Genomic DNA, 13,641 nt, shown 5'->3' on the forward strand with positions numbered 1-13,641 from the left:
TTTTTAATACACATAGAAACGCTTCCAACAGCACCTGGCACATCGATAGATGTGAATTTCATTTCATTATTATTATTATGACATTGATGTCAGTGGGTATATTTTTGATACTTAAATACTATTTATTTCATTAATTTTTAAAAATTTTAAAAAACTTTTTAATTAATATTTCATGGAAGTTTTCCTTTGAGCATTTCAACTAGATACCCCAGGAGGTGGTCTGGTGGGAGGACGTTAGGCCACTGGGGACGCACCCTTGAAGAGGAAGTTGGGGTCTTCTTCCTCTGTCTTTTAACTTCCCAGCCATCACATGTTTTGCCTTGTCACAGACTCAAAGGTGACAGAGCCAACAGATCAAACCGAACAATGTGTAACAGCCAAAATAAATATTTCTTCCTTATCATTTATTTTAGGTATTTTGAAATAGTAATGCAAAACTGGGTAACACACTACCCAGTTCCAGATGACAACAGTGTCCGTAAAACTTCATAAATCAAACTGACTTTAAAATCAAGGAAAGAACTGAATATTTAAGAAAAAAAAAAGACCTTTTAATATTTCCACTTGCTGTCAACAACAAATCTCTGGGTCAGTTCCTATGCCTCAGTTTTATGAAAGAATATCTTTTGAAAGAATAAAAACACGTCTGTCATCATTTGGGAGGGAAGATTTGCTCACTGTGAGGCACTCACCTTATTAAGATACATCTCACTTGCAAGCACCAGGTCATGAATTCGATCCCTAGTACAAAAAAAACAACAACAAAAAAAAAAACAAAAAAAAAAAAAACAAAGCAAGATGCATCTCACCTGGACTGCCTGGTGTCCCCAAGCTGTTCACTGATGGACGACTTTCTGAAATGAATTCGCTCAATACCCAGAGACTTGGGGGGAAGAATTCTTGGAGAATGGGGTACTGAACTAGGTCGCTGCCCAGCAGGACTGAAGGCATCATTGGCTGAAAAAAGTAAACAAATGGATGGATACATAAATAAGTAAATTAATGCCTTACCAATATCTCAAAAAAAGAAACTGGAAGATTTGATAATGTGTTCTTCCAAAGACAATGTTTTCAGACACACATAGCTTTCCAGAAATTACTTTTTACATTTTATACTCTAGATAAAGACATTACTGAATACTCTTCCCTGTTAGAAGTGACTTTTGTCAATTCAATAGGAAGGGACTTACGGAGGGGTGTGTGTGTGTGTGTGTGTGTGTGAGAGAGAGAGAGAGAGAGAGAGAGAGAGAGAGAGAGAGAGAGAGAGAGACCATCTTTTAAATGTTAATTAACAAAAATCCCTAAAATGCCAAAGGCCAAGAGCAAAAAGGCAGGTCATTTCTGTCCTTAGGTTTGTGTGCTACAGCCTCATCCTGTCACCAAGAGTGAAGCAGCTGATTTATGCTGCATCATCCTGTACTTGTTAATTCTACCACGGATATTTGCATTTTCAAAGAGAGTGCCAAGCATGACCAAGCCTCTGCCCACAGGAAGAATTCTGAAACGGCAGAATTTTATGCACCATAAAACTCAGGGGAAGGTAAAGCAGGGGTGGGGGGCTGGGAGGTGGCAGCTTCCTGGAATTCTTTGAATCGCATCACATAGTTCACCAACTCAGCTAAGCATCAAAGACTACAAAGAAATACTGAGTCACTTGATAATGAAACCAGTTCCCACACGAAATGGAATCTACCTGTGTAAAATGACAAGATGCCATGTAACCCAATTTATAGAATGTGACTTTCTTTTGACAGAAAATAAAATAAATTCCACGCTCTCCTGAAAACAGTGATAATCTAAATCTAGAGAATAGTTTCCTGGTTTTGATACTAGACTCCAAATATGTAAAATATCACCACTGGAAAAGTGAAGGATTCTGTGTTATTAGTACAGTTCTCTGCGAGTTTATAATTAGTTTAAGAAGATTTTTTTTAAAAAAAAAAAGCTAAACATGATGGCATATGCCTGCAATCCCAGTGCTGTGGGAGGCTGAGTCAAGAGGATCACAAGTTCAAGCCCAGTCTAAGCAATTTAGTACCTGTCTCAAAAAAAAAAAAAGGTCTGCAGATGTAGCTCTGTAAGAAGACCCAGTGCCCAGTTACACACACACACACACACACACACACACACACACACACACACACAATTACAGAGCCTTAAAATTCTCAGGGAGGCTTACTGATGCTGTGGTTTTCTCATTCCCTGAAGTAATGTGATTTGGATGGTCCTGTTCTTAACACTGAGTTAAATGGAGTTGATGGTAAATTATACATCTCCTTTCCTAAATATTTTGCGTAAGTTATTTTATTACATGTTAGTTTATTCTGCTTTTTCCAAAATAAAACCAAGTAGGCTGTACTCAAATATTATCTTAGTATTTCAGAATACTTAAAATATTTAAATCAAAAGAGAAGTTAGCACTTACGATCATCATAGGTGGTGTCAGACAAGGAGCTGCTCTCTGATGGGATGATGTCTTCTGTGAATAAAAAGTATCAATGTGCATTTACATCACTGGTGTGAGCTCAGTGAAGCAATTTTCAGTGGGGTGCATTTTATTTTCATTTAGATAAGTATAATTAATTACAGTACATTAAGAATAATAAACTGTTGCAAGGATTGACTCATTTACTGCTGAGTACTTACATATGTGTGTACTTACATATTGTACACACATTACCATGGATCACAGTGCTCCCTCAGCCCCTGTGTCAGGTTGGCTCCAGGACCCCTCCAGGGATGCTCAAGTCCCTTATATGAAATTGCGTCATGTTTGCACATTCCTGTCTACTTTAAATATTTCAGGATTACTTGTAACATCCACTACGATGTAAATGGTGTCTGACTAGTTGTTACGTTGGGTATTTAGGGAACAATAGAAAAAAAAGTCTGATGAGGCAAACCCCCGAATATCTTCCATCTGAGGTTGGTTAAATGTGTCGATGTGAAAGGCAAGGATAATGGGCGCTGACTGTGTCCTTAAAATGGAAGAGATAGGGCCAGGGATTTGGCACAGTGGCATAAGTGCTTCCTGGCAAGCCTAAGGTCATGATCCCCAGTACCAAAAAAAAAACAAACAAACAAAAAAAAAAAAAAAAAAAACAAAGAAAGAGAAATAGATAGTGAATCGTAACAAAATGGAAGAGGTAGTCTGGGAGTTCGGGTTCTAAAAAGCTTTGCAATGTGTCCTTTACACTGAAAGAAAACTTTGCCCTCTATGTTTTTAACTTACAGCCAACCTACTGGAATGAAAAATGATGCCATTTTTGTCGTAAACATGAAATGCTACATGAAACTCACTTGGAGCCTCATTTGAGAATCAACTGTGAGTACCGCTTGCTTATTTTTGATCCCTCAGAGAGAAAAGAGCCTGAAGTTAATAGCAGGTACTCATTTTGTGCTGTCTGAGCCTTCCAGTGAGACCAGGCTTTTTCAGTGGTGGCACCACTGGCCCTTGGGAATGGGTAATTCTCTGCGCTGGACAGCTGTCTTATGCACTGTAGGATCAGTAGTAACCCCATCCTCAGTTTTTACAATCGAAAATGCCTGTAAATATTGTCAGATATTTCTGGACAACAAGACTGCCCCTAGTTAAGAACCACAGAAGAGGAAGACCTGGGTTTAAACATTGGTTTTAGCCAGGCACACCTCTAGTCCCAGCTACTTAGGAGGCTGAAGCAAGAGGATTACAAGTTCAAATGCAGCCTGGGCAACTTAGTGACACCTTGACTCAAAATAAATAACAAAAAAGGCCAGAAATGTAACTCAGTGGTAAAGCATTTGCCTAGCACGTGTGAGGGCTCAGATCTGCAGAAAGTGTTGGGGTGGGGAGTGCAGGCCCTTGTTTTTGCCATGTATTGGCTGTGAGTGCAAATTTCTTCACTTAAGCATCATTTGGCTCAGCTTCAAAATGGGGATTACAACAGCACCTATCAGAGAGTGCTGAGGTGAATCATTAAATGAAATAATGATGTGAAGAGCCTGGCCCAGCTGCTGGCACATGACAAATACTCAATAAATATTACTAATACCCTTACTTCTGTGAGCGATACTTACTGCTCTGGTTAGAAATGACATTCATAATGCTCTGGGTATTACTGGTTCCCATTAAATGTTAAATAATACACAGTATTTAGTAAAAAAGGGCATCTCAGATGTGTTGATAGGTTTTCACACATCATTCTATACTCAGTATTGGCCAAAGGTTGCAGGCAAACATGACACCCAGTGTAAGCTGCCTAGCCAGCATGAAGGCACATGTTAATCTGTAGCAGGGCTGGGTGAACCATCTCTTCATTAGACACACAGTGGAGGCTGAAGGCGAGATGCCAGTGTAGTCAGCTGTTGGGCACGCTTAAAAAATCTATCCAATATCTGCTTGCACATTGACACCATCTGCTATCCAAATGTCAGTCACTGAAAAGGAGCGCACTAGAATCTTGCGCGGTTTGAGGATGAATGAGCTACAACAAATGGCCATGAACGTTAAGTTTGCTGTTAATCACTCATCTCTGTAGGCTGAGAATATAACCGTTGCCAAGGCCAGCTGGGCTGCACATTTAGAGCCAAAGCCACCCAAAATTCTCCAGCTGTAGTTGACTAACACTTGTGTGTTGATGTCTGTACATTCTTTTTCCAAAAGCTGTATCACTGAACTGCAGATCCTATGTCCTAAACCTGAGTGTATTTTAAGCCTAGTTACCATATTTCATCAAATCTAAGATGTGTAATTATTTTATGCTGCAGTAGAAAAAGGACTGCCAATTACGATTGTAACACACCACCCTGTATGAGAATTATCTCAATTTCATAAATGTTAAAATGTGAACAAAAAATGAAATCTTGAAATCAAAGAATGTAACCATATTTTAATCAACAACAAGGGCCGAAAACCATGTCAATATACAGCTAAGCCAAGCTGCACTTAAATTCTCCCTAAATGAGGTCTCTTGGCTTCCTTTTTTGCCAGATATAAAAATTATGGTTACATGATATTGAGAATCTGAAAATACAGAGGGGTATTAAGCAAATTAAGTTACTTAAATGACAGCTATTAGGGTTTGAAATATTTCTCAAAGTTGGATCGCACTGTGGTTCTGATGCTGTATTTCACCTTTCCACAGGCCATGTTATATCATGATCATTTCCTGATTTTTTTAAGAGTAGGAAAATCTATTGGAGAAAAGGAATATGGAATAGAAGTGGGGTACTAGGGAACAGGAACACCTCTTGAGAGACAGGAAGAGTTCCAAATGGGTTGCTAATGAGCCCACCTCTCAAAGAAAGTTTTATAGAGCAAAATCACGAGGCAAGTACAACATGGGTCAATTATTATGATCAATAAGACTGCAAGGATAGTCCCTTAGGTAATATTGATCTAATGGTAGCAAGGGTACATGAATGACATCATTAACCTTGGTCAATAATCAATGGTAAATTTTCTTTAGTCTTTAGAAGTCTTAGTTTTAGTCTTAGCCTTAGTCATAGTAGGTCAGGATAACCCACCTCTAATGAGATAATGGGAAATCTCAAAAGGGTGATACCATTAATCCTAGGTCTCCGATCATTCCTTAGGAAAGTATGTAAAACTAGCCATTGTGACTTTAATCTTGAAATGCACCTCCAGCCACAGTGCTGATGCATTTTTACCTCCTGCACTGACAATCTAGAGAGCACAGTCCTGTTTGACTATCTACTATATTGCTACCTAACTTAGCTCTCTATAATATTTCTATCCATGTCTTTAAACAGCTTCCTTAAATGACAGTAATTTTGAGCTTATCCCTATCCACATGGAAGGATAAGTCTTTAGCCTTCTTTGTCTACAGAGGGATAAGCCCTTATGAAAATGCACGTTCTGCTGCATTAAAAACCTTTACAAGGGGCTGGAGATTAAGCTCAGTGGCATAAGCACCTGCTTTGCCACAGTGTGCATGAGTTCGATCCCCGGTACCAAAAAAAAACAAAAACAAAAACAAAAAACCTTCATGAACTATGGGAGCAGGCTCAGCTCTCTCAATATGTTGCGCTGATACTATTTTTGGCAATGACTTCAACCCAACTAAAAGTGAATCTGTCTTATTATGAACTATGATAGTGAAAGTGCGTCATCCAGAAAATTAGAGTAAACCAACAGTGTAGTATTACAACAGTGAAACTGATAATTAAGTTTACATACTTACAAGACTGAAATTCCAAGCCATTATTATCCTAAGAGACTCACTTTTTATCCTTAGCTTTCTTCTATCTTTCATCAAATGAGCAGGCTTAGAAATAGTACATGCTGTCATCAAGAGTACTGACAATAGGACTCACAAAAATCGTAACTTTTTTCTAACTTGGTAAAATACCTGTTGCTTTCTGGCTGGGTTTCTTTCCACATCGAATTCGGTATTCATTTATTGCATTTTCAATGTCCTGGAGCTTTCTCACCGCATCTATGTAATCTTGCTTTCGTTTCTTCTTCACAGTTTTGCAAAGGTCTGGCTCATTGGCAAGTTTCTTTGCAGCTTCAACCAGTTTTTGCTGTATTAGAAAATTGCTCTCCAGTTCTTGTAAAGCTGGATCCTGCATTTTTACAATGATATTGTTTTACAATCACTCTCTCAAGTATTGAATAACAAAATTTCTTGTGTATTCTTGAATTGGATGCTCTTTAGAATAAAGTCTAAGTTCTAATGCAGGGATATCTCAAACACTTTTCAAGAAGATTAGATACTCTTTACCCATCTTAGCTTGAACTTTTCATTACCCCAATCTCTTCCTTTCTTAAAGAAGAAAATGATTTTTCATTCATGCAGTTCCCTGGCTGCAGATCATAGTTTCCAAGGACAGATTCTTAAGACTGATGGGCACAGGACGCTATATTGATAAGCACAGCATTAGAGAGATAAATCTGGGTTTGATTCTTTTTCTAGTAGTTCATGGTTACATGACACTGATTACTAGTGAATTTTTTTAATGCTGCAGTTTTTTTATTTGTAAAAGGAAGATAGTACCCATCTTATAACAGGTGCTGAAGATGACCTGATATTGCGTATTGCACAGCACACATCTAGGTACACAGGGGAGCACTCAACATTACAAAGCTCACTCTATTACTGGAAGACACAGCTTTTGTTTTCTATAACAACATTTGTACAAGAACCATGTATAAGCGTGCATTGGCCGATTGTCAAAATTTTTAACTAAGTTATCATGTATTATAGCATTTAATATTCATCACATTCCTTGTAGGAAAGTTATACCCTTATTTCCATTTTACAGATGGAAAAACTGAAACCTCATAAATGAGACTTTAGAGAGATTAAGCTATTTACAAAAAGCTACTTGAGTTATAAGTAAAGGAATGTTCTTAACTTAGGCTGATGTTCTTAATTCTTACAATACTGTTGCTCAGCTTATAAACATTTAGGGTTCCTTTAAGGCCCTCTGTGATTTGGGGAGTACAGTTTCTGTCTCGTGGTTCACAGAAAGGCTCAGTGCTGGTGCTCATACCTCTTCACTTGGCAACAAGTTGTCATCTAACTTGAACGCGGTCCCCACGCGCCTCCTGACCTGAGGCGGCTTCTCGCCGACATTCAGCGGATATTCCTTTGGCATTTTGCCTGTGAGCTCCTGTAAAACAGGACAGGGTCAAGAGCTCACAACTGACCCAGGCCACAGCTGTCCAACACAAGCTGAAGAACCCCAGAATCGAGGACACTCACAGCCTCACGCAAACAGATCTTCTTCAGCTCCTCAACTTTTTTTAAGAGTTTTTCTTGTAACACTTTCTCCTTCTTCTTGAGCTCCAGGATTTTCTCCCGCTTCTGCTCTTCACTGACTTCTGAGTCTTGAGAACCTGCCGTGGGGGAGGGGTGGGAGGTTTACGCAAAGCATGTTTCCTTCCTTTGGGATGGACAAAGGACCGGGAAGCTAAATGTGCTATTAAATGCGAGTTTGCCTCTTTTCTCCTTGTTTTTGAAATAATAAAAGGAAACTGGAGAATATTTTCTCATGCTTCTGGGCATCAAATAGAGGCTGGTAGGAAAATGGACCTTCCTTGGGCATTTTGGCTCAGCCACGTTGGAAGTGAGGATAAAATGCTTCACCCAAGGACAAGCATCCTTTTTGTAAGCAGAAGGGAAAGGAAGACATTCCCTGAGACAGTCATTTGGGTAGGAAAGCAGGCAAGGCCAGAGAATGCTCCACACAAAGAGAGAAGCTCACGCTTCGTGTTTCCAAAGCAACAGTGAGATTTAGATGGGACACACCATGAAATTTCTCATAAATTCTGAATTTCTAGAAGAGCTGAGGAGCAGCAGTTACATTTTGAGATGCGGGTCTTGTAGTCATGTTTGTATAGCATTTCATATCATATGGATAATTAGTCAGGAAAAACTATTCAAAGAAGAAGGTGACAGGATTTTTTTTTTTTTTTTTTTTTTTTTTTTGTCTTTTTCCTTTTTATCAGTACCAGGGATTGAACTCACGACTGCCTGCTTGCAAGGCAGGTGCTTATGCCGCTGAGCTAAATCCCCAGCCCCAAGGTGACAGGATTTAAGGGAAGAAAATATCCAAGTCACCATTAGGTACTCCCTATCTTTACATCTAATGTTGCTTAGACAGCCTGACTATTTATACTTTAACTTTCTTTATATTCTTTAATATTGTATTAAAAACGGGTGCATATAGTAGGTTTTGGTAAACTTTTAATTCTCAGAATAATAGGTTAAAATATAAGTTTAAAATGACTTACAATGAAAAAAAATGGTTTGAACTTTTTCGTGATGTTATGATGTTACCTGAGGATATTAAGCTGCCGTTGCTGGCCATAATGAACTGACTTTTGGCCTCCAGCGTCACCAGTTTAGACACCCTCTGCACTCCTGTCTCTGTTAGGTCCATTGCAATATCGTCTAAACTTCTGGCAGAAGGAATTTTTGCCTGTGATGCAAACAATATTGAAATGAAATCAATGCAGTTAAACACACTTTACATTAATGACACGATTAATATTCAACTGACACTCCAGAAAAAAAAAAGCCATGAGATTTAAACTTTGTACCTAAAATGTTTTCATAATTAAACAAAACTCTCATGGCACAATTTAGTCCCTAACTTTAAAATGTCACTCATGTACATACATATGCATGCCAATCTTATAACTTTTAAATCAGCTATATATACATTGGCTATCTTTTAAATGCATGAAAAAGTAAAACAGTTGGTATAAAGTTAAAAAAAAACTCAAAGAACAAAAATCTATGTGCTTGTGTGTTTTCTGAAAAAGCTTATCTTCTAAAAAATAAAGCAAAAGATGGCCCAGCGTTTGCTGGGGTGGAAATGCTTCCAAGGACTTACTTTGCTCTGCTTTCGGTCCAGGTAAAACTGGTGTTGGCTAATGGCCATTACCCAGATGGACTTGATGAGAGAAGAGTTTGCATACCAGGTTTGCACAAAGAGTCCACTTTGCCCAAAGGTTCTTCTAGACACTGAAATCCTGAAAGATTATGGAAAATACTCACATTCCTTGCCTCTGCCCAGCCCGACACAAAATGTACTCATGAGCAATGTGGTAACAAAGCACCCTTTCCCTGCCTTCCTGTTGTACATGTTTAGGCTGACGGGGGCTAATTTCTGATTTTATTCTTTTATGATGAAACTACTCAGACCTACGCAATCTCTTTCTGTACCAACTAGCACATTAAAAACATGCACTCAAAAGCAGATAAAGAATTAGGCAAGCAAAGAGCTGTATAAAACCATTTACTAGTTAGAAACCACGGAAGTGTGTGAGCACCTTAATTAGAAGAGAATAAAGGTGATATTTTAAAAATGGAGTGACCAGGACCCAAGGGATGAGCACCCGCTTCGAAATAAAGAGCATTTCAAGTCTAAGTAGATGTGGCCTGCACTGACATTATCCAGGATGAACACAATGATAATGGCTGAAAAGACGCAAACCTCCAAGTGGTCCAGAGGGTTACCTTTGCACCAGAAAAGAGGAGGAGAGAAAGTGTGGGGGAAGGAAGAAGCCAGAAGAGCAAGACAGAACGGACGAGGGGGCAGTCAATGGATGCAGGCACCTGTGGAGTGTGTGTGTGTGCATGTGTATGCATATACATGTGTGTATGTTTGTAAGATACAGTGAGGGTACTAATGTTCTTTGTAAGAATCTGGCTTACCTCCTTTGGTCATCTTTTGTCACAGCTGTTTCCTCCCATCCCTCTGCCCTGCCCTCCAAACATCTGGGGAATGATTAAGTTCTTTTAAAAGCTTGGAGATCTTACATCCTGTATTCAGAGTCGTGTTGATAACCTGGCAACTGTTTTATTGCCTTTTTAAATAACCAAGAACACTAAAATTAAAATTGAGCAAAGGAGCCCACTGTGGTGGTGCAGGTCTACAGTCCCAGCACTGTGGGAGGGTGAGGTAGGGAAGTCACAAGTTCAAGGCCAACCTGGGCCACTTCGACCCTGTCGCATAAAATGGATGGGGTAGAGGTACTGCTGGGGTTCAATCCCCAGTACCAGGATAAAGAAAGAAAGAAAGGAAGAAAGAAAAGAGAAAAGACCAAGAAAACATAAAGAGTGAAGATCTAAATAGATACTTCTCTAAAGAACTTAAAACAATGGACAATAAACCCACAAAAAGAGGCTTGGTCATCATTAGTCTTGAGGGAGATGAAAATCAAAAAACCAGGAGGAAACCACTTCACATCACTAGGATGGCTATAAAACATGCATGAACACACACACACACACACACACACACACACACACACACACACGCACACACTCTAAAGACAGCAAGTATTACGATGTGGGGACTTAGAACCACATATATTGCTGGCAGAAATGTCACTTAGAGTTTTGGAAAAGTCTGGCAGTTCCCTTAAAAGTTAAAGACAGAGCTACTGTTCAGCTCTGAAATTCCACTTCTAGGTTTGGTATAGACCCAAGAGAAATGAAAGCAAATATTCACACAAAAACTCACATTCAAATGTTTATAGCAGCATTATTAGTAGGGTGACTGAGACCACGCAAAAATCTCTGATCCTTACCTTCGTGGATCATGAACCTCAACAGCAAATTTTTTCTCACGAAAATATAAATTCTCCAGCTGCTTCCATTGGAATAACTAAAACATTAAAGAAATGAGAAAACCATATAGGTTTAATGACTATTATTTCTACTGTCTATAAATCAGCTTAATAATCAAATGATTTTAAGTTCCCACGAGGGATAAGGTTAAGCCCAAAACATGATTCATCTTTTTACAAATCAACTATAACCTGAAACCATTTTATTCCTTCTGCTGACAGTAATCTTTAACAACAACTTCACCAATAAATCTTCCTTGAACAATGAAATGAAGCATCACATGCATACAATATTTCCTCTGACTCAACTGTATAATAAGGAAATCTGCATAGATTCCAGTAAGCACAAGCGTTCTGCTCAAAGATGTTGATTTCGCGTTTAAATGGAAAATACTCAAAAGGATGTTGCAGTAAGATCAGAGATTAAATTTCAAACGAATGCAAAGTGAAAGTAAAAGAGACCTCCCCCACGCAGAGGTGAATATGCGAGACAGTAGTTTCTCACCTAGCAAAATTCCCCTAAATGTCATAGAAGTCAAGCACCAGGAACTGGGGGGAGGGGGTGTGTGAGAGAGCATGGGGTGAATTCACACTTGAGCTACTCTCTAGGTTTCCAAGTGAAAGCCTCCAGTTTGTGTAGAGACCTGAACCTCTGTATTCCCGCTGCTGATACTCTGCTGCTAGACTCAATGTAGATTATCATTTGATTGGGAGAAACAAACTTTGCTGCCAGAAATGTGCATTTGAAAGGCAAATAATTTGGTAAAAGAAGCCCATTCACAGAACTAAGCCTGCTTTGCTGTAATTTACCAAATCTTTATACTACGACCTCGTACTGGCCTGAGGTTTACAAAGCTCTCAGTGTGGACTTTGTAGTCAGTGTCTCCTCTGTGTCCCCAGTTTTGATGATTAGGGAAAAAGGTCAGCAGAGCAGTTTCATTTCATTTTAAGTCTCAGGTTGGATCTTTAAATAATGTTCAAAGAATCTTAAACGGACACTGTTAAATTGTCTAAATACTAAGAACTCCTTGGCAGTGTACAATCGGCAAAAGCATTTCCTGAAGGACAGGAACCAAGACTTCCCACAGACACGCAAAGCTCACGGAAAAGAACAGGGTAAGCTGAAGGTTCCTGTGTAGACAGATCCAGCCATGGGACAAAAGCGCTCACACCGGACCCCTGATGACCCAAGAGTCCAAGCTGAGTAAAACAAATCAGCAGACACTGAGAACACATCCGTCCGTGGTTCAAGCATGTAGGTGTCTGAACTATAACCCTCACCCAGTTCAAAGAGCAATTAGTGAAAGTATAAGGCTACATACCGATTTTCTACAATGTCTGTAGATTTGAGGCTTTCACTTCTTTAAATCCAGAAATTCCAAGCATGGAACAGAAATGGGAGGGGGAAATCTCAGGGTTTTCTCCACCTCCCCCTCTCGCGGACAGCAGCTCTGGTGTGCTCTGAACCGAGTTTCATAAGACACTTAGGTGTAACTCAATTTCACAAACCAAGCCTCCCACGGCTGATACGCCACTGACATCAGCAACTCTGGCGGGTGACACCTCCCCGGTCTACTCCTTCTTCTCAGGCAGGAGAAGAGAGCAAAGTTCTCACTGATAGATTCTCCCAGAAGACAGACTTTTCTCAAGTGGAGGTGGGGGAGGAGGGACTCCCAACTATTCTTCCCGGGGGAAGCAAGTTACTTAGAATCCAGACATGAATTTCACCCCAGGCTGTTTTAGGGAAACCTTTTTACCCAGGTCTACTCACGGGCTGCAGGAACAGGTTTCACAGGAAGAGTCAGAAGGCAGCTCAGCTGTGTTTTCCTTTGCGGCCATTCCCACACACATAAAAACCAGGGCTCCACTTGAAACCTGATCTCTGAAAGCCGCCACCTCCCCCTCTTATCACTTACAAATAGGAAATACTAGTACTTTGGCTCCATTCCACTCGCCCTGGTGCTGGGAGAAACCAGGCTCCACCAGGCAAAGACCCCACTTAAAAGGTGAAGAGTTTTAACTCTAAATAGAGAATTTGGAATAATCAGATGACACCTGGATTCACAAAAGAAGTTACAGGCTTCTTAGGTTTCAAAGACACAGCCATTTGTTTCCCCACCTGAAATCTTAAAAGTTTATGCAAAATATGATTTCAGGTTTGTGCCAGTATAAGGCTGGACTAGAAAAACCCAAACCATACTCTGACACTGGTTACCTCTGGGGAGGGTGACAATGTATGAGAAGTGGGACAGAATATGTCAGCATCACCATGAGTGTCATTTTTTATTAATAAAAATAAGGTGAAGCAAATATGGACCCAGTAGTAGCAATGTCTGCTTCACTGTGGATCTGTACATATTATTATATTGGTACTTGTCTGTATTTATTACCCAAAATAATGAGTGTTTATATAAAATGAACATAAATTGATCTATTTTCTCAAGAGTTAGATTTCCCGTCTCGAATTTGGGGAAGTTCTTTAATATTTCATATTGTTATCATTGTGATTTCTTTGCATGTGTGTGTGTAGAGAGGAAGTACTGGGAATTGAACCC

The 13,641-nt window shown here is 39.5% G+C and overlaps 1 protein-coding gene and 1 long non-coding RNA gene across 7 annotated transcripts in view; one reads left to right on the forward strand and one right to left on the reverse strand.

The window, feature by feature from the left end:
* Positions 1-13,641, forward strand: part of LOC106028453 (uncharacterized) — a 53,037-nt gene that overhangs the window by 22,667 nt on the left and 16,729 nt on the right. Inside the window, exon 3 of the long non-coding RNA XR_002792125.2 lies at positions 3,235-3,325. This is a non-coding gene — a long non-coding RNA (uncharacterized LOC106028453). The remainder of the gene's footprint in view (positions 1-3,234; positions 3,326-13,641) is intronic.
* The window catches only part of Frmd4b (FERM domain containing 4B), a 334,677-nt gene that overhangs the window by 13,733 nt on the left and 307,303 nt on the right, over positions 1-13,641 (reverse strand). For all 6 annotated transcript variants that reach the window (XM_063260238.1, XM_063260235.1, XM_063260237.1 and 3 more), the window contains 8 exons: positions 11,048-11,124; positions 9,346-9,484; positions 8,787-8,928; positions 7,710-7,843; positions 7,498-7,617; positions 6,351-6,567; positions 2,426-2,479; positions 810-957 (listed from right to left, as the gene is read on the reverse strand). In XM_063260238.1, the coding sequence (XP_063116308.1) occupies positions 810-957; positions 2,426-2,479; positions 6,351-6,567; positions 7,498-7,617; positions 7,710-7,843; positions 8,787-8,928; positions 9,346-9,484; positions 11,048-11,124 (1,031 nt within the window). The remainder of the gene's footprint in view (positions 1-809; positions 958-2,425; positions 2,480-6,350; positions 6,568-7,497; positions 7,618-7,709; positions 7,844-8,786; positions 8,929-9,345; positions 9,485-11,047; positions 11,125-13,641) is intronic.

The sequence above is a fragment of the Cavia porcellus genome, unplaced genomic scaffold (genome assembly GCF_034190915.1).
Source record: "Cavia porcellus strain 051 isolate PalLab524CR breed Dunkin Hartley unplaced genomic scaffold, mCavPor4.1 scaffold_13, whole genome shotgun sequence".
Classification (NCBI taxonomy): domain Eukaryota; kingdom Metazoa; phylum Chordata; class Mammalia; order Rodentia; family Caviidae; genus Cavia; species Cavia porcellus.